Source organism: Rhinoraja longicauda, chromosome 28, assembly GCF_053455715.1.
Source record: "Rhinoraja longicauda isolate Sanriku21f chromosome 28, sRhiLon1.1, whole genome shotgun sequence".
NCBI lineage: Eukaryota > Metazoa > Chordata > Chondrichthyes > Rajiformes > Arhynchobatidae > Rhinoraja > Rhinoraja longicauda.
The window spans coordinates 16016425-16038625 of record NC_135980.1 but is presented as its reverse complement, the minus strand read 5'-3'; the positions used below and the strand labels follow the sequence as shown (position 1 = coordinate 16038625).

At 41.1% G+C, this 22201-nt stretch overlaps 1 protein-coding gene across 2 annotated transcripts in view; it reads right to left on the bottom strand.

Moving 5' to 3' along the window:
* The window catches only part of LOC144607401 (AP-1 complex subunit mu-1), a 76128-nt gene that overhangs the window by 14210 nt on the left and 39717 nt on the right, over positions 1–22201 (bottom strand). For both annotated transcript variants that reach the window (XM_078424232.1, XM_078424231.1), the window contains exon 11: positions 9565–9640. In XM_078424232.1, coding sequence (XP_078280358.1) covers positions 9565–9640 — 76 coding nt within the window. The remainder of the gene's footprint in view (positions 1–9564; positions 9641–22201) is intronic.

Below are 22201 nucleotides of genomic sequence, written 5' to 3'. Positions count from 1 at the left end.
GGTGATCTTATTAAGGTGTATAAAATCATGAGAGGAATAGATGGGTAAATGCACAGAGTCTCTTGCCCAGAGTAGGTGAATTGAGGACCAGAGGACATAGGTTTAAGGTGAAGGGGAAAAGATGTAATAGGAATCTGAGGGGTAACTATTTCACACAAAGTGTGGTGGGTGCATGGAACAAACTGCCAGAGGAGGTAGTTGAGACAGGGACTACCCCAACATTTAAGAAACAGTTAGGCCCATGGATATACAGGTCTGGAGGGATATGGGCCAAATGCGGGCAGGTGGGACGAGTGTAGCTGGGACATGATGGCCGGTGTGGGCAAGTTGAACTGAAGGGCCTGTTTCCACACTCTATGACTAAGTAATGTTTCACAAGCTTTGAACACTTTTTTGGACTCTTCAACAGAAATCTCAATTTTTCTATCATCTCACTGCCCAGCAACATAACCGAGTAAGTCAATTAAAAAAATAAAATAGTTCTAGCACAATTTTGTAAAAACATTGGCACAATGCATGTGTAAACAGTGGTTGGTTGTTTCGGTTTGAAACATGAAACAGTGAAAGAGAAAGGATTTTCCAAATCCTTTGAACTATCATTAATTTAACTTTATCAGACTTTATCTTGCACTAATTCTTGTACCCTTTATCTGTACGCTGTGGATTTCTTGATTGTAATCATGTATAGTTTTTCCTTTGACTGGAGAGCATGCAAACAAAAGCTTCTCACTGTACTTCTTCGGTACACGTGACAATAATAAACTGAACTGGATAAAACAAGTGGAGGGCACGGAGGAACTAAACAGAACTAGCAAAAGGGGAGGAAAAAAAATTCAGATTGCTACTAGGTCAGAACTGGGGCCTGTGCAAATATTCAGAGGGTTGCAAGGCTAAAGAGTGGAGGTTTCCAAGAAGTGGGAGGCGACAGAAGAATTTGCAATGCAGAATAAGAATTTAAAAACTCGAGAAGGGCTGAACATGAGGACATAACCTTAATCACTTTCGCAACACTAACAGGATTGGAGCAGAGTGTGAATTGATGCATGTCACTGCAGCCACAACCACCTGCTTGCCATGCATGCAGAAAAACAAAGCTTTGAGTTCAGGTCTGTGATGTACTCAAAACATTATTCACTCTATTGGTGCCTGTTCAGTATTTGATGCCTTTCCATGGCCTTTTGATGGTTGTAGGACTGCAATTGTTTGCCCGGTCAGTTAGCACGATTTATGTACTTTTAAGTACTACAACATACACCAGAAATATATATATATTTTAAGGGCTCACAGGATAGACCATTGGTATCATATCTGCACACAGAGTTACACAGCACAGAAACGGGCTCTTCCGTCCATCATATTTGTGCCAATCATTTCATCCATTGACTCTAGTCCCATTTACCTATGTTAGGTCTGTATCCTTGTTTCCAAAATAATTGCATCTGAATCCACCACCTCCACCAGCTGCAAGTTTCATATATCAACCACTTTCCACTCAAATCCTTTTAAAAATGCTTCATCTCTCCTTAATCCTACACCCTCGTTTTAGAAACACCGACCAAAATTCTGACTATCTACACTATTAACATCTCTTACCTTCTTACCTCTTTTATACACTTTTCCCATGTTACATCTCAGCCTTCTTCTTTCCAGGAAAAAACAAAACTCACCGACCCAATCTTTCCCCAGAACTAAAGTTCTCCAATTCAGTCAACATCTTGATGAATCTCCTCTGCACTCTCTCCAGTGCAACCACATCCTTCTTATGGTGTGGCAACCCGAGCTACACACAATACTCCAACCGCAGTCAAACCAACAGTTTGTAAAGGTGCAATATAATGTCCCAAAGTTTATATTTTATGCTCTGAGCCATGCCTTCATAATAAGAGGAGTTGAGTATAGGAGCAAAGAGGTCCTTCTGCAGTTGTACAGGGCCCTAGTGAGACCACACCTGGAGTATTGTGTGCAGTTTTGGTCTCCAAATTTGAGGAAGGACATTCTTACTATTGAGGGAATGCAGCGTAGGTTCATGAGGTTAATTCCCGGAATGGCTTGACTGTCGTGTGTTGAAAGACTGGAGCGACTGGGCTTGTATACTCTGGAATTTAGAAGGATGAGAGGGGATCTTATTGAAACATATAAGATTATTAAGGGATTGGACATGCTAGAGGCAGGAAACATGTTCCCGATGTTGGGGGAGTCCCGAACCAGGGAACCAGTTTAATAAGGGGTTGGCCATTTAGAACGGAGATGAGGAAAAACTTTTTCACTCAGAGAGTTGTGAAGCTGTGGAACTCTCTGCCTCAGAAGGCAGTGGAGGCCAATTCCCTGGATGCTTTCAAGATAGAGCTTTTAATGATAGCAGAGTCAAGGGATATGGGGAGAAGGCTGGAATGGGGTACTGATTGTGGATGATCAGCCATGATCACGGTGAATGGCGGTGCTGGCTCGAAGGGCCGAATGGCCTACTCCTGCACCTATTGTCTATTGCCTATCATATACCTGCTTCACAACTCCAACAACCTGCGTTGCCAATTTCATGGATCTATGGATTTGGACCCCGAGCTGCCTTTGTGCATAAAATTCCTTAGTGCATTATATTCCTTAGTGCCCTGCCATTTACTGTACATGTCCTGCCCTATCTGACTTAATAACAGTGTTAAACAGTACTACCTCACATGTCTTGATGAAATTCCATCTGCCATTTAATTTTTGCAGCAGATCTATGTTGTGCTGTAGCTGAAGACAACCTTCCTCACTACCTACACCACTAACCTTCCTGTCATATGCAAACTTACTAATCATACCTCCTGCATTCCCATCTAAGTAATTAACATATATCACAAACAAGGATCTCAACACTGAGCCTTGCAGTACACCATTGATCACAGACTTCCAATTGAAAAGCAACCTTGCACCACTACTCTCTGCCTCCAATTACCAAGTTAATTTTGGATCCATGGATACATTAACTTTCCTAACCAATCTCCCGTGCAAGACCTTATCAAATGCCTTAACGGTCCATATAGAGAAAGGCTACTACCCCATCAATCAATCTTCCTAGGTACATCCTAGGCAATCAAATTAGCGTTTAAAATTAATCAAAATGTTATTGAAGTCAAAGTAGCAATGGATTATCTTTTGGCTCAGCTTCAAACCCTTAACTGTAGCTTTACGCCAACCATATGGTCCACAAATACACCTCCAGGATAATAGTCTAATACAAGTCATTTTGTAACTGTTTACCATTCATTAGCTGGCAGAATTTCCATCCCTTCCTCATATTTTTTCCTCGCACTTTATAGCTTAATCCAATCTGTGGCAGTGCCATACAGGTGCTAGCAATCTTCTAGTACCTTCGCCAACTAGCTGCACAATACAATGCTCTGGGAATGCTGGCTGGAATTATTACTTCCTGGTCCAAGTGAGTTGACGTGAATTGCAGCATGCCCCCTGACACTTGACAGAAAAGAGCTAACTCAACACAGATCAGCAAATGAATCTTGGGCCTGCCTGATCTCGATGGCTCAGTACCCGCTGGCATCACTCAGCAAGTCAGACAACAGCTGCGTTCTACAGGATTTTCAGCTGATCTTTATTCACCAAAATCACAAAACAAAATATGATGAAAAAGCAGTAGACTAGATCCAAATTGTAACCAGACTGGAGAGAAAATTCCCAATGGACTGCTTACTTCCTACCACATTTACTGCACAGAGTTCCCAACTAACTTTAAAATATCCAAAAATTATAAATCGAAAGCAGCTGCATTCCAGGTGTAAAAGAGGTTGGTTGGACCTTTTGGGTTGCTGTGTAGTTATGGCTATGTACTGACAGAAGGGCACTGTGGGTCTTGTGAGGGTGGAGCAGTTAGCTACGTGATGAATGAGGAATTTAATTTATACGGAAAGTTGAAAAATATTTACACTGGCTCTTAGTTTACATAATTGGGAATGACTATATAACTAAAAACTATACGGGAAAGGAATATAAAACAAATAAGTTACCAGGGAAGAGCAGCATCTGCTGGGAGAGAAATAGTGTTCACGTTTCAGATGAAAGATATTCAATAAGATCATGGCTGATCTTTTGCTTAAACTATTTTTCTGCACTAACACCTCTTTCCATGATGTGAAAAAATCTAGCATTTTTGAAACATTTTCTTTTTAAGAACGAAATGCATTGTGATCTAACAAAATGTTAAGGACATTCTGGACCCCATGACACAATCCTGTTGCTAGATATTCTTATACTCTTAAATTATCTAACCTTTTTTTAAAGCTCAGAGCAGGCTACTGAGAGCCATGTTTCACTTGCAGGCCGCAGTTCATTCCGGATGTCTAATCAGCTCAGCATAAAATATATGTTTTTTTGTCGTTTTGCATGTTCTGTCATTTTTTTTTAAATTGGAGGGTTGGAGTTAAAAGTTTCCTGAAATCCTGATGATAGTGCAGGTGATCTTGGCTGTGCTTTTACCAACAAGAAGCATTGTCCAAAGGTCCCATTAGGCTAGATGAGGAACTACCTGCTTAGGAAAGCGGCAGGACCAATCTCTCAGGAGTTATCTGGACCACCCAAGTGAGGTGGGTAGGGGTTAGACAATGTTTAAAATCGCACGCATAAAACCTGTTCTCAACCATTTGCCCCAGAACAAGTTTACTCCAATTTTATCAATGTAATCTTCGATAATTGTCCGAGTGCTATTTCCTGCTTTGAATTGAACATGAAAGTCTCATCAAGTTTGCTATCAACTCTTCACTTCCTTTCTCAACTTCCCCATTTCCATCTTAGGAGATAGATTAGTGACCAATGTCCATTATAACTCCACAGAGTTCCACAACTATTTTGACGAATGGTTTAAGATTGTAAGGATTTCAATCTGAGATGGAGGAGGAGGATGTTGGTGGCTTGGTGCGTGACTAGCACTAAGCTTGTCTGTAAATATGTTACAAATATTGGGGAGAACTCACGATTTTACTATTTATTGCAAAAGGGCTTACATACTTATCTAAGGGCTTCAGTTTAATTGGGCATTGGTGAGGCCACATATGGAGCACTGAAGAATAATTGGCTTCTTTTCCCAAAGACAGATGTTAATGCTTTATAAGTAACATCTAACCCCCTCACTCTGAACACAGGATCCCCCCAGGGTTGTGTCCTTAGCCCCCTACTGTACTCCCTATACACACATGACTGTCTGGCCAGGTTCAGCTCCAACTCCATCATCAAGTTTGCTGATGACACTGTGGTGGTGGGCCTGATCTCCGATAACGATGAGAAGGCCTACCGGGAGGAGGTGGCTGATCTGGCACTCTGGTGTCAGGACAGCAGCCTCCTCTTGAATGACACAAAAACGAAGGAACTGATTGTGGACTTTAGAAGGGCTCAACATCTGAGGACATACACGCCACTGGAGATAAATGAGATTAATGTGGATAGGGTGAGCAGCTTTAAATACCAGGGAGACTACATCACAGAGGATCTGACAAGGACAACACACATTGCCCCCTGTTGTGTAAGGCAAGGCAGCGCCTTTATCACCTCAGACAGCTGAGGAAATTCAGAGTCTCTGAGGATCCTTCAGTACTTCTACTCTGGGGCTGTAGAAAGCATCTTGTCCGGCAACATCTCAATCTGGTTTGGGAACAGCTCTGCCCAGGACAGGAAGGCTCTGCTGAGAGTAGTGCGTTCGGTTGAACGCACTATGGGAACTACACTCTCCCCCCTGCAGGACCTATACATCAGGAGGTGCAGATCCAGAGCCAGCAACATTATGGGGACCCCTACCACCCCAGCAACGGACTGTTCCAGCTGCTACGGTCAGGCAAACGCCTCCGCTGTCACGCTGTGAAAACAGAGAGGATGAGACGGAGTTTCTTCCCACAGGCCATCAGGACTGTTAACTCTTATATCACTAGGGACTAATTTACTGTATTAATTTGATTTTTGTGTTGTGTCTTTTAAAAAGACACCCATTCCTTCTCTCCTGAGATGCTGCCTGACCTGCTGAGTTACTCCAGCATTTTGTGAATAAATCAAGTGATAGAGATTCTGCTTCACAGCGCCAGAGATCTCAGTTCAATTCAGACCTTGGGTCGTGTCTGTGTGGAGTTTGCACGTGCTCCCTGTGACCGCGTGAGTTTCCTCCCACATCCCAAAGACTTGCGAGTTTGTCAGTTAATTGGCCTCTGTCAATTGCCCCTTCTGTGCAGTGAGATGTGAAAATGGGATTACATAGAACTAGTGTGAATGGGTGATCGATTGCCAACATGGTCTCAGTGGGCCGAAGGGCCAGTTTCTATGCTGTATCCTTCAATGTCCATCAATTATTGCTCAAATTGCTGGTCAGGACTTGAACAGAGGAACCTTCTGAATCAGAGACGATTGCGAAACAACCATGACAACTTAACAAACTGATGGAGAACAAACAAGGAGATTAAAGATAAAATCACAATACTTTTTTCCTGAAAATATCACCAGTACTTCATAAATTAATAATGACTTTGAAGCTCTACCGTTAACTCAGTCTGTCCTCATATCTGAACACATTCATCTGCTCACCCTTCTTCTTAACCATTTCCTCACATTCTCCAAAATCAAATCACTTAATAAGACACCAATTTTTCTCTAGCTTGTGCACCCAGTACACACAATCCTTTCTAATATGCTGTTAACGGTCCAAACTTCCATGAATACTCATCAGGGACAGAGTGGGTGTGATGCTTATTGTTTATAGTATTGGATATGCAATCCAGAAGTTACAGGTTTAACCTCTTCCACTGAATTTCATCCTTTCTGAACCAGTAATGGGGAAGCATGCAGACATAAACTGCTATAAAATCCCAGCTTGATCTTGGGAAGGTCATTTTACATCATCAACCTAACATCAGGGCTCCCTGGATTAAGCCTAATGCTTTCAAGCTGAGCAGGAATAGCAAATCAATGTGATGTGGTTGCTGGTGTCCCTATTCCCAAAACAAATATGTGGAAATAATATACTGATTAGTCAACAATGCTTCAATCAGCTAGGTTATTATCAAATGCTGCCATGTCACAGTTCTCCAGGTATCGACTTACGGTCCTGAACACTTGTTCATCCATAGGAAGAACAGAAAATTAGAATATTATTTAATGGCGCGGAGCTAATGAATTATAGGTATCTTCATGCGGGAGTCAAAAGGTTAGCTTGCAGGTAAAATAAGCAAGGAGTTTTTCATTACAATAGGAAGTTCATAAGTTATAGGAGCAGAATTAGGCCATTCGGCCCATCAAGTCTCCTCTGCCTCAAGGCTGATCCATCTTTTCCTCTCAGCACCATCCTCCTGCCTTCTCCCCAATAATCCCAGACACCCTTACTAATCAAAAGATCTCCCTACATTGCACTGTATTCCTCCTGTAATGAAAACCACCTCACTTGTTTTACCTACCACCTAACCTTGCTCACAACCACACAGGAAAAAACAAACTTGTAGACAATTGTTGATAGAAGCAATTAGTATTGGCACTAGCTCGGTGATCTGCAGGAACCATCAAGAAGGGTCAAGAGACAAGAATGTTTAATCGTCAGATGTACCAACAACTGAACAATGAAATTCTTACTTGCTGCAGCTTAATAGGCCTGTAAGGACAATAACGCACAGATAATATAATAATCAAAAATACAATACATTATTATGGAAAGCATAATCGTGAAAAAAAATTGTAGTGTAACCAAAGACAGTCCATTGGAGATCACAGTTGTTGAGGTAAAGTTAGTGTTGTGTGATGTTTAAGAACCTGCTGGTTACTGGGAAGAAGCTGTTCTTGAACCCAGTGGTCAGCTTTCAGGCTCCTGTACCTTCTTCTCGATGGACTCTACTCCTGACATTCATCAGGGCATCCAGCCAAGGTTACTGACAAGAAATGCAACTGGCCCACCAAACCAATTTCTACTTTAATTACAAGAGGTCTGAGGCTGGGTATTGTACATTATGATCAATCTTCCTGAAAGCTTCCCTATCAACTGCAATGCACAATCACCAATGTGATGAAAAATGCTCCATTCGCGTGTAAAAATGTAGCTCCATTAATATGTATTGCTGGCTTTAACATAGATGGTACTATTGTTACCGGGAATTTTCATCTACACATAAAATGTACTAGATAGGTACCCTTGAGGACAAATACATGCAATGTATTCAAGGCATTTTCCAAGAGCACACTATGGGATCAATCATGGAACAGGTTATTTTACAAAAAGTACCCGGGATGGAATCAAACTGAAATCAAGGCTTGAAATTACAAAAAATAGTCGTTGGTCTGAGTACTGGGAAAAAATTTTAGGAACAAAGATGACAAAAAAGTTAGAGGTGATTACTGGTTGAGGATATGCTAGCAGGAAATGAAAAGAGGGTTTATTATGCAAAGAGGAAGACAGCAGCAAAAAAAAAATCTTTAGGAGATGAAACAGGGAAACTAATACTGGATGTAGATCTGAGTGCTTGTGCATGTTAATGACTTACATGGCAAACACAGTTGGGGGTTTGAGGGAATGGGGCCGTTGTAGCTGACAATCCCTTCCACTACCTCCCAGACATTCCCAAATGGAAGTACTCCAGCAAGCTTACAAGGCATCAGGAGTAAAGATAATGTTTTGTAGAATGCTTTTTTGTGAAAGAGAAATGTCATAAGATAGTTCTGGTAAAGTTAAAGTTCACACTTGCTGAATAAATTCAGTAATTATAACAGATGGCATAAAACTAAAAGAGAAGGCATGCAATATTGCAAAGATTAATGGGAAGCTAGAGGATTGGGATGCTCGTAAAGACCAACAGAAGGTAATTAAAAAGGCCATTCAGGGAGAAAAGATGAAATATGAAGGAAGCTAGCCAATAACATAAAAGGGGATAGCAAAAGTTTCTTCAGATATATAAACTGTAAAAGAGTGGCAAGACTGGACATTGAACCAGTGAAAAAAAATACCAGAGAAGTGATAATGGGGATTAAAGAAATGGCAGAGGAATAGGGTATGTTTTATGCGTCAGTCTTCATAGCAGCAACGTGTCTGAAATTCAAAAGAGTCAGGGGGCAGAAGTTAGTGCTATTACTAAGGAGGAGGTGCATCAAAACCTGAAAGGTTTGAGGGTGGATAAGTCACCCTTAGATGCACTACAACCCAAGGTTCTGGAAGAGATGGCCTTGGCGATTATGGAAGCATTAGTGGTGATCTTTCAAGAATCACCTTTCAAGTCTCGGACCAGAGGGCACAGCCACAGAATAAAAAGACGTACCTTTAGAAAGGCGATGAGGAGGAATTTCTTTAGTCAGAGGGTGGCGAATCTATGGAATTCATTGTCACAGTTGGCTGTGGAGGCTCTCATTAGGTATTATTAAAGCAGAGATTAGTAAAGCTGTCAAAGGTTATGGAGAGAAGGCAGGAGAATGGGGTTGAGAGGAAAAGAAAGATCACCTGTGATTGAATGGTGGAGTAGACTTGATGGGCCGAATGGCCTAATTATGCAATGACTTTTGAACTTATTTGTGATTAGATTTAAGCAACGAGTTAATATTCATGAAAATATTCCTTACCTCCATTCTGAGTAATATAACGAACCCACGGCAAAGCCTGGTAGCCGCTTTTTTCAATGATCTTCAAGTAACGAACCTGACCAGAAGAAGACAACCTTTTGTTTAAATAGCAAAATACATTAAACGCGTTCAGACATTTATTGTCAGTTTGTAACTTTGAGGATGAAATCAACATGCAGGCATTGTTTTAGATATCTTGAATTTTATTCTGCAGCACTGGAAATCATGAAGAACTGCTCAAAGGCACGTTTCTGTTATGTGAGTGCAATGAAAGTCTCAGAAACTAGTTCAAAAGAAAACCACATGTGGTGAACGATAGTTTGCTATGACCATTACACTACAGAAAAGACTGAATATTATCCTGAATACTGTCTTCACATGAAGATTAATCACACAAAAACCACCATAAAATTATGAGTCGCTCTGAACCTTGAACATTTTTGACAAGCTTCCAGTTTTCAGGTCAATCCCTGTCCGAGAACAGTGGCGTGGCCAGTGGAGCTGCTGCCTCAAGCCTGACCTCTGATTCTGTTTGTGGAGTTGGTACATTCTGATAGTATGGATCCCCATCTTTCCTTCCTCCGTGCTCTGGTGTCCTCCGACCTTCCAAATACGTGTTAGATTGGCTAGCCCTAGTGAACACAGGCAGAATATAGGGCAAGGGGTAAGTGAGGGGAGGAGGTGCAGAAAAGAGTTAACGGAAACCTGGGGAGAATAAAATGGGAGTAATGCAAATGAGTGTTTGATGGTCAGCAAAGACTCAGTGAACCGAAGGACCCCGTTTCCACGCTCCTTGACTGTATGATTCCAAGGTCTCCTATTTTGCTTTCCCAAAAAAACAGGATTGACACAAACTGGTGGGTAAGTTTGATGCAGATTAAGTGGGCCAAATGACCAGTTTTCCTGTGGTGGATCGTTGACACTAACATATGAACAATTCCACATCTACAACTAGTTGCTTTAATCACAAGTGAGTTGCTGCCTTTCAAATACTTCCTTGACTGGAGAGGTCAAAGCTCAAAAGTAGGCAGGTTTTAACTAAACAATGTTTCTTCCTTAGTTACATTCAAAGCACATACATACTCAATATTGAACTTAACTTTTCATTTTTATTTATATTCCCAACTATGACATTGCATATTGTGTGCATAAATATTATGTACATCACACACACACACCTCTGCATTAAAAGGCCTCCCTTCAAAAGTTTAATCTTTAGCATCATTTCATTACTCTTTCATAAAAAAATATACATTAGACATGTTTTTGTACTAAATGTCAGACAATAACAATCCAATTAAAAATTCCTCTCCATAATTATATCTTATCTTATTGCATTTTATTGAGCACTTCACTGCTGAGGGGAGTGAACAATTTTATTTTATTTTTGTCAACTTTGCACATTGCTAGTTCAATTCAACTCAGTCAGCTGTAGGGCAAACATTCAATGAATAAAACAAACTCAGTTATGCATCAGGAAGAATCAAAGCAAAAATGGAAACTTGCTATTTAAAAATAGCAGGGTCTAATTGTAAATGATTAGCTAAGAATAAATGTCTCTGGGTTTAGGGGTGGACTGCTGTGTGCAGCTGGCTGATCGAATCTGCAATAGAAAGCCGAGTCCCAGATTGTGCTGGTGAACCATATAGGTGGTTTCTTGAAATCTCAGAGGTGGTGCTCTGGTAACTTGCTCAACCAATTGTACCGCAGGATTTCAGAGCAGAGGTCACTTCAGTCACTTCACTAACCTTTTTTTAGATTAACCGCATTTATTTTTGTAAACACAGCGAGTGCAAATATATAGGTTTAATTTTAGCAAAGATCAGAAAAGTCTTTGATTCCTACTTCAACTAAACTGGTGCCTCAGCATTTTAAATTTTGGTTTGTAAAGACCACTTTGTTTTTTTAGCTACTAGAAAAATGTTGCAAAATGGGATTGTTAAGAAATAAATTATACTGCAAATGGACTTTGAAAAACATTCACATTTCCATAAAAGACTTCACCTTTTCAGATTTCCGATTTCAGCTAAATCTAACAGAGAGGTAATTATTCTGTAGCTCCCAATTATAAGCAACGTTTAACAGAGCTGTATGTAGTTTCCTTGCTGCATGGGATGCCCAAGCATCGCAACACGCCCAAGAACAAGACTGAAAATGAGGATTCCACAGCATCTAAATTTACAAAACAAACACAATTCAATTGTGAAAGTCATAGGGCAGATTTATTTAGACCTTAATCTAGTATTACGAAACTTTCTACACAAGTTACCAGCTGAAAGCCATGAATCTGTACCTTACATGAGTTTCTTAACTTACTCCCCCCCAGCTAAAACAATGCTTTACCTTTCATAAGTATGACCGAGTTATACTTATGGACAAAGTCAGCATGGATTTATGAAAGGTAAATCATGTCTGACGAATCTTATAGAATTTTTCGAGGATGTAACTAGTAGAGTGGATAAGGGAGAACCAGTGGATGTGCTATATTTGGACTTCCAGAAGGCTTTCGACAAGGTCCCACATAAGAGATTAGTATGCAAACTTAAAGCACACGGTATTGTGGGTTCAGTATTGATGTGGCTAGAGAACTGGCTGGCAGACAGGAAGCAAAGAGTAGGAATAAACGGGTCCTTTTCAGAATGGCAGGCAGTGACTAGTGGGGTACCGCAAGGCTCAGTGCTGGGACCCCAGCTACTTACAATATATATTAATGATTTGGACGAGGGAATTGAATGCAACATCTCCAAGTTTGCGGATGACACGAAGCTGGGGGGCAGTGTTAGCTGTGAGGAGGACGCTAGGAGGCTGCAACGTGACTTGGATAGGTTAGGTGAGTGGGCAAATGCATGGCAGATGCAGTATAATGTGGATAAATGTGGCAAGAACAGGAAAGCAGACTATTATCTGAATGGTGGCCGATTAGGAGAAGGGGAGATGCAACGAGACCTGGGTGTCGTGGTACACCAGTCATTGAAAGTGCAGCAGGCAGTGAAGAAAGCGAATGGTATGTTGGCATTCATAGCGAGGGGATTTGAGTATAGCAGCAGGGAGGTTCTGCTGCAGTTGTACAGGGCATTGGTGAGACCACACCTGGAGTATTGCGTACAGTTTTGGTCTCCTAATCTGAGGAAAGACATTCTTGCCATAGAGGGAGTACAGAGAAGGTTCACCAGATTGATTCCTGGGATGGCAGGACTTTCATATGAAGAAAGACTGGATAGACTCGGCTTGTACTCGCTGGAATTTAGAAGATTGAGGGGAGATCTTATAGAAACTTACAAAATTCTTAAGGGGTTGGACAGGCTAGATGCAGGAAGATTGTTCCCGATGTTGAGGAAGTCCAGAACAAGGGGTCACAGTTTAAGGATAAAGGGGAAGTCTTTTAGGACCGAGATGAGAAAGTTTTTTTCACACAGAGAGTGGTGAATCTGTGGAATTCTCTGCCACAGATGGTAGTTGAGGTCAGTTCATTGGCTATATTTAAGAGGGAGTTAGATGTGGCCCTTGTGGCTAAAGGGATCAGGGGGTATGGAGAGAAGGCAGGTACGGAATACTGAGTTGGATGATCAGCCATGATCATATTGAATGGCGGTGCAGGCTCGAGGGGCCGAATGGCCTACTCCTGCACCTATTTTCTGTTTCTATGAGTGATTGTCCTCTCACCTTTGACCCCAGTCAAAGGGATAATATTACAAGCCTCACATTGTCACATGTAGACACAATGATTTTTACTTGGTATACAGTAGACTGAAAGATGACAATGGTTGAATTAGCGTCTAGAACCACAGGTCGCATGAGGGGGAGGGGGACGGGGGGAGGAGAGGATGTTGCACCAATGCAGGAGGGGTTTGGGCCCAGCGGGTCCACTTGGTCTAGTTATCCACTAAAAACACTGAATCGTTACAGAGAGATACTATGATTTTTATTTGTGATATGTAGTTGAACAAATGAAAATGGCGATGGTTGAATTAGCTTCTAGAACCACTGAGCACATGACTATGGCAGCATTTCTTTGGTTCCAAGTTTATATTTATTTATCATGATGACGAGGTTTGAAGTTCTTTTATCTACTACTGTATAATCTGACTAAATGCCCCTTACTAATCAAGTCAGCTAGTGTAGTAGTTGTGGTCTGCAATATAAATATATGGAAGCACAGTTTTTCTAATACGTGCCAAGTTAACACATCATTTTCCACAGAACAACCATTGTGGGCACCACTCACATTACAGCTTCCAATTAACTTTACTTGGCACATTAGCAACAATTCCCACATGTTTAAAAAGTATAAATGAGAATGCTCAACAGCAAAAACTATGTTTGACTCTGGCACCCAGTTCAAAGAAAGGATCTTGGAAATAGTCATTAAATTATCATCAAATTTAGCTGAGTTTATGGCTTCAAGTTTTAATTGTTTTGTAAACATACAACAGTTCCAAAGGACACCACCAGATTTAGTTTAGTTCAGAGATACAGCATGGAAACAGGCACTTTGGCCCACCAAGTCCGCACCAATCAGTGATCCCCGCACAATAACACTGTCCTACACACACCAGGGACAATTTACATTTATACCAAACTAATTAACCTACAAACCTGTACGTCTTTAGAGTGTGGGAGGAAATCAAAGATCTCGGAGAAAACCCACGAGGTCACAGGAAGAACGTACAAGCTCCATACAGCCAGCACCCGTAGAGTTGGGATCAAACCCGGGTCTCTGGCGCTGTAAGGCAGCAACTCTGCCACTGCGCCACCGTGCCACACTGAGTTTGAATAGATTGTACTTTTTAATTAATTCCTTCGCTCCTCTTTTATTCCTCTTCCTGATGCCACTGATTATCAAACGACAGAATCACGGGGAGTGCAGATTTCCCATCCCCAAAACAAAAAAGCATTTTTATCAATTTGATTTTTGTACCTCTTAACCTTATTCCTCACTCTTAAATCATGTTCCAATTGCACTGCCTAAAACATTCCCTCTTGCTTATTTCGTTTATCTGTTCAGATTCATTTGCCACGTCAAAAACTAGAGTTTTAAAAATCTTCCCCCATTTGATCATTCATTGGAGTTAAGACAATAGACAATAGGTGCAGGAGGCCATTCGGCCCTTCAAGCCAGCACCGCCATTCAATGTGATCATGGCTGATCATTCTCAGTCAGTACCCCGTTCCTGCCTTCTCCCCATACCCCCTGACTCCGCTATCCTTAAGAGCTCTATCTATCTCTCTCTTGAATGCATTCAGAGAATTGGCCTCCACTGCCTTCTGAGGCAGAGAATTCCAGATTCACAACTCTCTGACTGAAAAAGTTTTTCCTCATCTCAGTTCTAAATGGCCTACCCCTTATTCTTAAACTGTGGCCCCTTGTTCTGGACTCCCCCAACATTGGGAACATGTTTCCTGCCTCTAACGTGTCCAAAGAGATTTCTAAGAGAAATTTCTAAGAGAAATCCTGAGTTTCAATGGTACTTCATTCAATGGTACTTTACTGTCACATGTATCTAGGTACAGTGATTTTTTTTGTATACAGTTAAGTAACAATTTTACTAGATATTAGGCACAGTCACAATTTAGTATAAGATAGTAGATTGCACTGAGGCAGTACACAAGAGTCACCACGTTTCCAGCGCCATCATGCCCTTGACTGAATTAATGTGTATGTATTTTTCCTTCGGCTGTCTGTAAATACTGCTACTGCTATTGTAACAGCAAGTGAACTACACATCACATTAGATGCCAGAGTCAGAAAGCATGGAAAGTCATCCACACCAATCCAAAGCCCTAAATGAACAACCGCTATGAGCGATTCTGGACATCCAAGCTTTCAGGGCGAGGCATAGACTTGGATTCTTTAGGTTGCAAATTAAGGAGAACTTACACAAACAAGAATGAAAAAACAAATTGCTGGAAATATTCATAGGGTCTGAAATATCCAAGGACAAAGGAAGAGTTAACAGCTCACATCAACAGTATTCCATCAAAACACGCAAATCAAAATCTGTAAATGCTGGAAATCTGCTCTTTCTTCAACTACCCTCAACCAGGTGAGGGTAGTTGAAGAACTACCAGGTGGTTCATCAATATCTTATCACCACAGCAACCCAATCTCAGATTTTCCTTCTGGCCTTCTCATCCCTCTCTGCAATTTAAAACGGACATGTTTTCTCACTTTCATAGTTCTTAGGAAGGTCTTTGACTTGAAACATTAACTGTTTTTCTTTCTGCTGATGCTGCCTAACCTGCTGAGTGTTACTGGCATTTTCTGTTTTTATGGCCATCAGAATATTTCTGATGAATATGTAAAGATTCAAAACCAATTCATCCTTTCCCCTTAGATGTTTACAGGCTGACTTACTGAGTACTTAAGATATTTAGTTTTTATTTCAGATTTCTCATATTTACAGCTTTACTTTTAGAACGCACAAAATGATGGGAATACTCCTTTGGATTTAGAACACAATGGGGTGGTTTTCAAGGGGAAAAGTTAGGAGAAATTTTACCATTGGTAGTATCGTCTTAGAATCAGACTTTTCAGTCAGTTCAATGAGTGACCGAAGTCGCATGCATTCGTTCCACCAGCAGCAATTGCTGCCAACTCAATTGATAAATTCCAATCTGTATCCATTAACTCAAATTAAATTGTGATATTTGGAGTTAATCACATATTAGCTATGAACCCATTTCACGGTGAATAGGTACTAGAGGGCATACGAGAACCTTGGAACAAGAGATAGCTGTGTTCGTGACCAAACCTTTGACTGTGCCCCAGCTAACTTCCATATGCCTATATAGTTTGATGGCTTATAGTTTGATGGCTTATAGTTCAAGTCCTGCTGGTTATTGCTGCTGCACCTGGTCTTTTGTTGCACATCATTATCTCCAATTCCCCCTTTACTTCAAAAGGTTCGTGCATTGATGTACAGGTAGTTTAATTTTTCAGTACCACTTGTTCCTTTTTCTCTATTTTTGTAAAAATGTTTCTCTACTTCTGCTTTATGATTATTGCTTCTCTATATATAACTGTTACTCTGTACATTGGTCTGACTTCCGCTCTCACTCACTGTTGATATTTTCATCATCTTGATATCCCCATGTTGTACTGATTGAATTGGTTACAATGATACGACTACTTGTTGAAAATGTAAACAGCTATATCTACCCAGACAGGTGGTGAAAGTAGATACAACTGTTTACATTTTCCAGGTAATATTATCACGATTCATACAGTATGGGAACAGTTCCTTCGGCATAACTTGCCCACACCGATCATCATGCCCCATCTATACTCGACCACCTGCTTGCATTTGGCCCATATCCCTCTAAGCCTATCCTATCCATGTACCTGTCCAAATGTTTCTTAAAAGTTGTGATAGTACCTGCCTCGACTACCTTCTCCAGGAGCTCCTTCCACACACCTAACTATTCATTCATCATTCTAACAATTGGTAACAAGATGTAGACAGTTAATAGTATTTTAATACCAGAGAGGATGCCACAATCCAGACTGGTGTAAGGCAAAAGACCCAATGATAACCACCTACATTGATAGGAAGATATAGACACAGTTAAATCTCTCTGAATTACTTTAGGAAAACATACACAAGTATAATCATATTGATTAGTGACAGAGTAGTACAGCATAGAAACAGGTCCGATGGCCCAACCTTTCCAGGCTAACCAAGTTGCCTACCAGCACTTGGCCTATATTCCTCCAAATCTATTTAATATTGGAAATGGATATTACAATGCGCGATGTGTGAACTACAGCAAGCATTAGCTCAGAGGTCAAGCAATTATTGGGAATCGTTTAATACATTTAACCACAATGAGAAAAAAAGTATAGATGAAAATCAGGAAGTAATACGAGTAATAGGGACTCAGGTAAAGCTGTAGCCTCACAACTCCAGTTCAACCCTGATGTCCAGTACTATCTGTGGGGGGTTTGCTCATTCTCCGTGACCACATGGATTTCCGCTGAGTGCTCTAGTTGCCTCCCACATCCAAAGTAAGTGCCGCTTAACTGGTCACTGCAAATTTCCCCTCGTGTTGGAAGATTCAAAGAGAAACAAAGTGGAGTAAGTAGTCAGGCACACAAGATGGAATAGATTATAAGAGAACTACAAAGGGAAGTGGGAATGGTTTCCTTCAAAATTGGTACGAAAATGAGAATATGAGACCTCTGATTGATAATGCTGCATTTCCTATCCGATTAGTTTAGTCATGCACAGATATGATCTATGGTCGGCAAATATGATGAGCTTCTCTTCAGTGCAGTGCAACCAAACGTCCAGTGGCACTGGAACCCTTCTTGGGTTAATATTTTTCAGCTGAATATGTCCACACAGCAGCTCGGTAAAGCCTTGGCATTTGGGCCAAATTAATTTGGTGTGTAGTACTGTACCCAAAGGGACTGATAACCTTTAAAGTACCATTTGCAGCATCTGTTGTATTATTCACAGAATTCCTGCTCTGTTGCTCCTCCAGAGTCCACTGTGTTTATTTTGTTTCCACAGTAACTACTCTAAATGGTATTCCCCTCTATCTATCTATCAGGGTAGCCAGGAGTATGTTAAACTTACATGTGTCTTGGAGACATTGCTGCACGAAACCACCCTTCCCATGGGATGGAGGCAGAAAATCATCTTTTACACCAAAGATGAAAATCAACACATAATGGAAATGGAACATCAGAAACCAAACACGTCATGTCAAATTTTTATCCTCTTGAATAATGATCACTGTTTCCCACTTTCACTTACAAGGGTCAGGGCAAGAGCTGTATCATTTATCTGCTTGATTTTGCTTTCATAACAAGGACTGTTTAAACAGAACACATAACGGACAGATAGGAATCTCAATCCATATTCCATGGAAAGTATCTGAAGGGGCAGAAGCTTTTTTAACTTTATGTTGAACCTTGATCAGAGTAGTTCTGCTTGTCGTATTATTGAGCTTCATAATAAGATTTGGGGATGACAAGAGCCAAAAAAATTATTTTTCTACTTTTAAGCCAAAAGAGTCTTCAAGACAGCATGTGTTGATACAACCACGATTAAATAATGTTGTCACATTTAGTGGACAACTGTGTCATGCCCCTGATCAGAACATGAAAGTAAACTGATGTGTTGTCACACTGTGCGGTGACTGAAACTTTGCTCCAGACCCGTTAACCTCTAAACCAGCCTTTAGAGGACACGTTAACCATTGCTGCAACTTGAACAGAGCGGTGCAGTGTGAAGAAAGGTTGAAGAGCTGTTGGTGGGATGTGGAGCGGAGAAGCACGCGCCCAGAACCACTGAAAGGGATTCTACGGAAAGGGAACAGATAACCACATGTAGGTGCTTGGGAACAACTGAAAGGGGAAGATGGTGGGAGCAGATTCAATGGTGGCATTTAACAGGCTTTTTGATATGCATGTAAATATATGTAAGAAACGGAGGGATATGCATCAGGTGCAGGCTGATGAGATTATTTTAACTGGGCTCATCTTCTGCACAGACCTGTGCTGCACTATTTCTATTTTCTCTGTATAACAGAGATCAGGGGTATGTTTATCTGTAATGATTCTGGGACCAGGAAGCTAAGAGTGACAGTCACCTCGCTGGAGGCCAGTTCAGTTACGTATAGGCTGTACACGAGATCACAGAGGATCAGAGACCCATCTTGATGGAATTGCCTGCAGAAGGATTGCTCCCCAGGGAAGCCCACTTACCACCTATGCCCCTGTAAACTGAGAAGACAAGGATTCAAGTAAGGACTCCTTCCACACCACCTCCTTCCTGCTCCCCATGACTGTTTCTCTTCCATGCCATCCAGAAAGAGGTGTCTCGGTGTAGACAATACCAAAGGGAACTAAGTTTTGATTGCTGAAATGCAGTTGAAGCTACAGAGAAAGTTTAATATTAAGTGCAGTAGTCTGTACGTTATGCAGTGAAGCTGCAGTGCTGAGGAGTAGCCTGGCAGAGAATGCTCTACCCAGTGTGCTGGCCCTTTGTGGAAAGAATCAGAACATCCAGCATCTACTGTCAGTAAACAAGCTTTTTATTTCTCACCCATCGTTGAAGTTAAAATACATAAAATGATGGGCCATGCATAAAATTTGATGGGAGCTTCGCACCACAATCCCTATCTATCATTAACAAACATTTCCATTAGAAAATGGGTTTTGAGCTGAATTTCCCATTACTGAAATAATGTTAAAAATGGTCAATGTTCTACTTTGGATTAATCCTATTTTCAATTGCACAGCATAATTTGTTGTTTTATAACTTTAAGCATAGCATTCCCAATGCTTCCACCTTTTCCATGATTCTCATTGTGCCCTTGAAAAGTTTTGACGTGTTTTACCTACTTTAAACCAATGTTATGCTGTTGATCCTCCTCACCAATCTACATGAAGAATTATTCACTTTCTGTGAAGCTGAGGTCAAGTGGGCAACAAATGCAGCTGGACAGCATGTAGACACCACCACCCTCTAGTGGCCATTGCCAGCAACATCAGGACAAGCTGTTTATTTGATTTCTAATCAGAATATAATTTGTTCACAAAAAATCTAGGAAGGGAAAATAAGTCCCTTTGCCAGAACATATTGGCAGGAGAGAGAAAAATGTAACTAGGTCATGTTTACAAGTCCAAATGAGCAGCATGCCAGATTTCAAGAGTACAAGGTTTGGAAAACTTCGAAATGGGCATACTTTTGAAGAGGCTTCATAGTAAAATGGAGACAAGATATTGCAGAATCTTGAGGAAAGAAAAAAAATGCCAGTATCTATGGAGGAAAACAGACAGACAATGTTTTGGGTCAGGATTGCAGGGTCCCTACTCGAAACGCCATCAATCCTATTCCCCCAGTGGCGCTGCCTGACCCGCTGAGTTCCTCCAGCAGTTTATAATTTGCTTCAGATTACAACATTAGCAGTCTTTTGTGTTGTAATACATGGATTTGTTTGCCTCAAGGAGAAAAGTGGGACACAATTAGTTGTGGTTCATGTTGGTGATTCATACAATGTACGGCAATCACCAAAAGCAACGGGTTTGATAAACCTCTAAAGTTTGATGTGAACTGTGTGATAATTAGCGTCACAAAGTCTTACAACATGGAAACAGACCCTTTAGCCCATGAGCCCTCACTGACCATTAATCACCCAATTAGACTAATCCTGCACTAATCTCACTTTACTCTCCTCAGGTTCCTGTCAACACCTCCTCCTCCTCCTCCTCCTCCCCTCCCCCCCCCCCCCCCCCCCCCCCCCCAACCACTTGACATTCTTCTACTCATTTACCCACAGGACAATTTACAGTGGCCAATGCCCACATTTTTGGGGGGAAGTGGAAGGAAAGTGGAGCAAGGTCACGCAGTCAGAAGAATGTGCAGACTCCCTATAAAACAGCACAGGTGGTCAGATTTGAACCCGAGTCCCTGGAGGTTTGCCAGCTGCCGCTGCGTGCATAGGTGTCCATCATTTGTTTACCAAAAAGGGTACGATTGCGGTAAAAGCAGAGGATTTGGAAACTTTTAAAACTTGTGTTTGGAAGCAGAGAAAGTAGACAGCATTGACTCAGGAATAGAGAAATTGACTGGGGAGGCAGAAAATCTCACACAGCAACCGAGAAACAGCACCATGGTAAACGTACAGATTATAATGGGACCACTGCAGTTCCATTAATTGATGATATTACATCAGTTTACATAACTAAACAGCAAGAACAAACTTGTCAGTAACTGTGCTTTAAAGCAAAATACAGCAGGTGCCGGAAATCTGAAATAACAGAAAAATCGCAAATCAAGTCGTATCAGCAGAAATAGTTAACTTTTCAAGTCAATGACTTTTCATCAGTCATAACAAGCCCACCTATAAGCCTTTGCATTTTCTCCACTTTCATATTTGTTCTGCCAATGACACTTTCATTACCTTCCTTTTCCATCTGTTTTATTACCCTCCACAAGTGACAACATACTCAACTACATCTGTCCATTTCCTGCACTTCCACCCGTAACCCTTCTCCCACCCAAAGAGAGAACAGGGTTTCCATAATCCTATGTCTGTATATCGTGCCTCCAGCAATTTCCTCACCTCCACACCTAATTACACAACTATGCACCAATGCCTTTAGTTATTCATAACCTCTACTGCCTTCTTCTGGTCAGCAGCAACACCACCATTGGTGTACTTGTTCTTTGTCGGTCTCGTTCTGTCACTGACCTCCCCTTTCTTTCTTGCTGCACTTTAAACTCATTTCATCCCAAGTTTTCTCACCTGATCAAATGTGTGATTGACTGAAATATTAACCCCGTTTCCTCCTTCTCCCACTGTACTTACCTGGCCCGCTGAAATATTTTGAGCACTGTTTTAGGCCTTTCATTGTATTCACTTACTGGCAAATTTTTAATTAAGAAGTTGCATCCAGGTCAACTTTCTCTTGTTTGATCAGATAAAGCTATGGCTACTTAAAACGAATTAGATTTAGGCAGCATATTTTATACCTTTTCGTCAAATCTTAAAGCTGTAATCCAACTAATCTGGAGGAAGGCAAGATTTGATCTTGTTTCTCTGGAGTGTTAACCCCGTGTTTGTAGAGGAATCAGTCTATTGAAACATAACGATACAGATCTGCCTATTGAAAGGCAATGAAGGA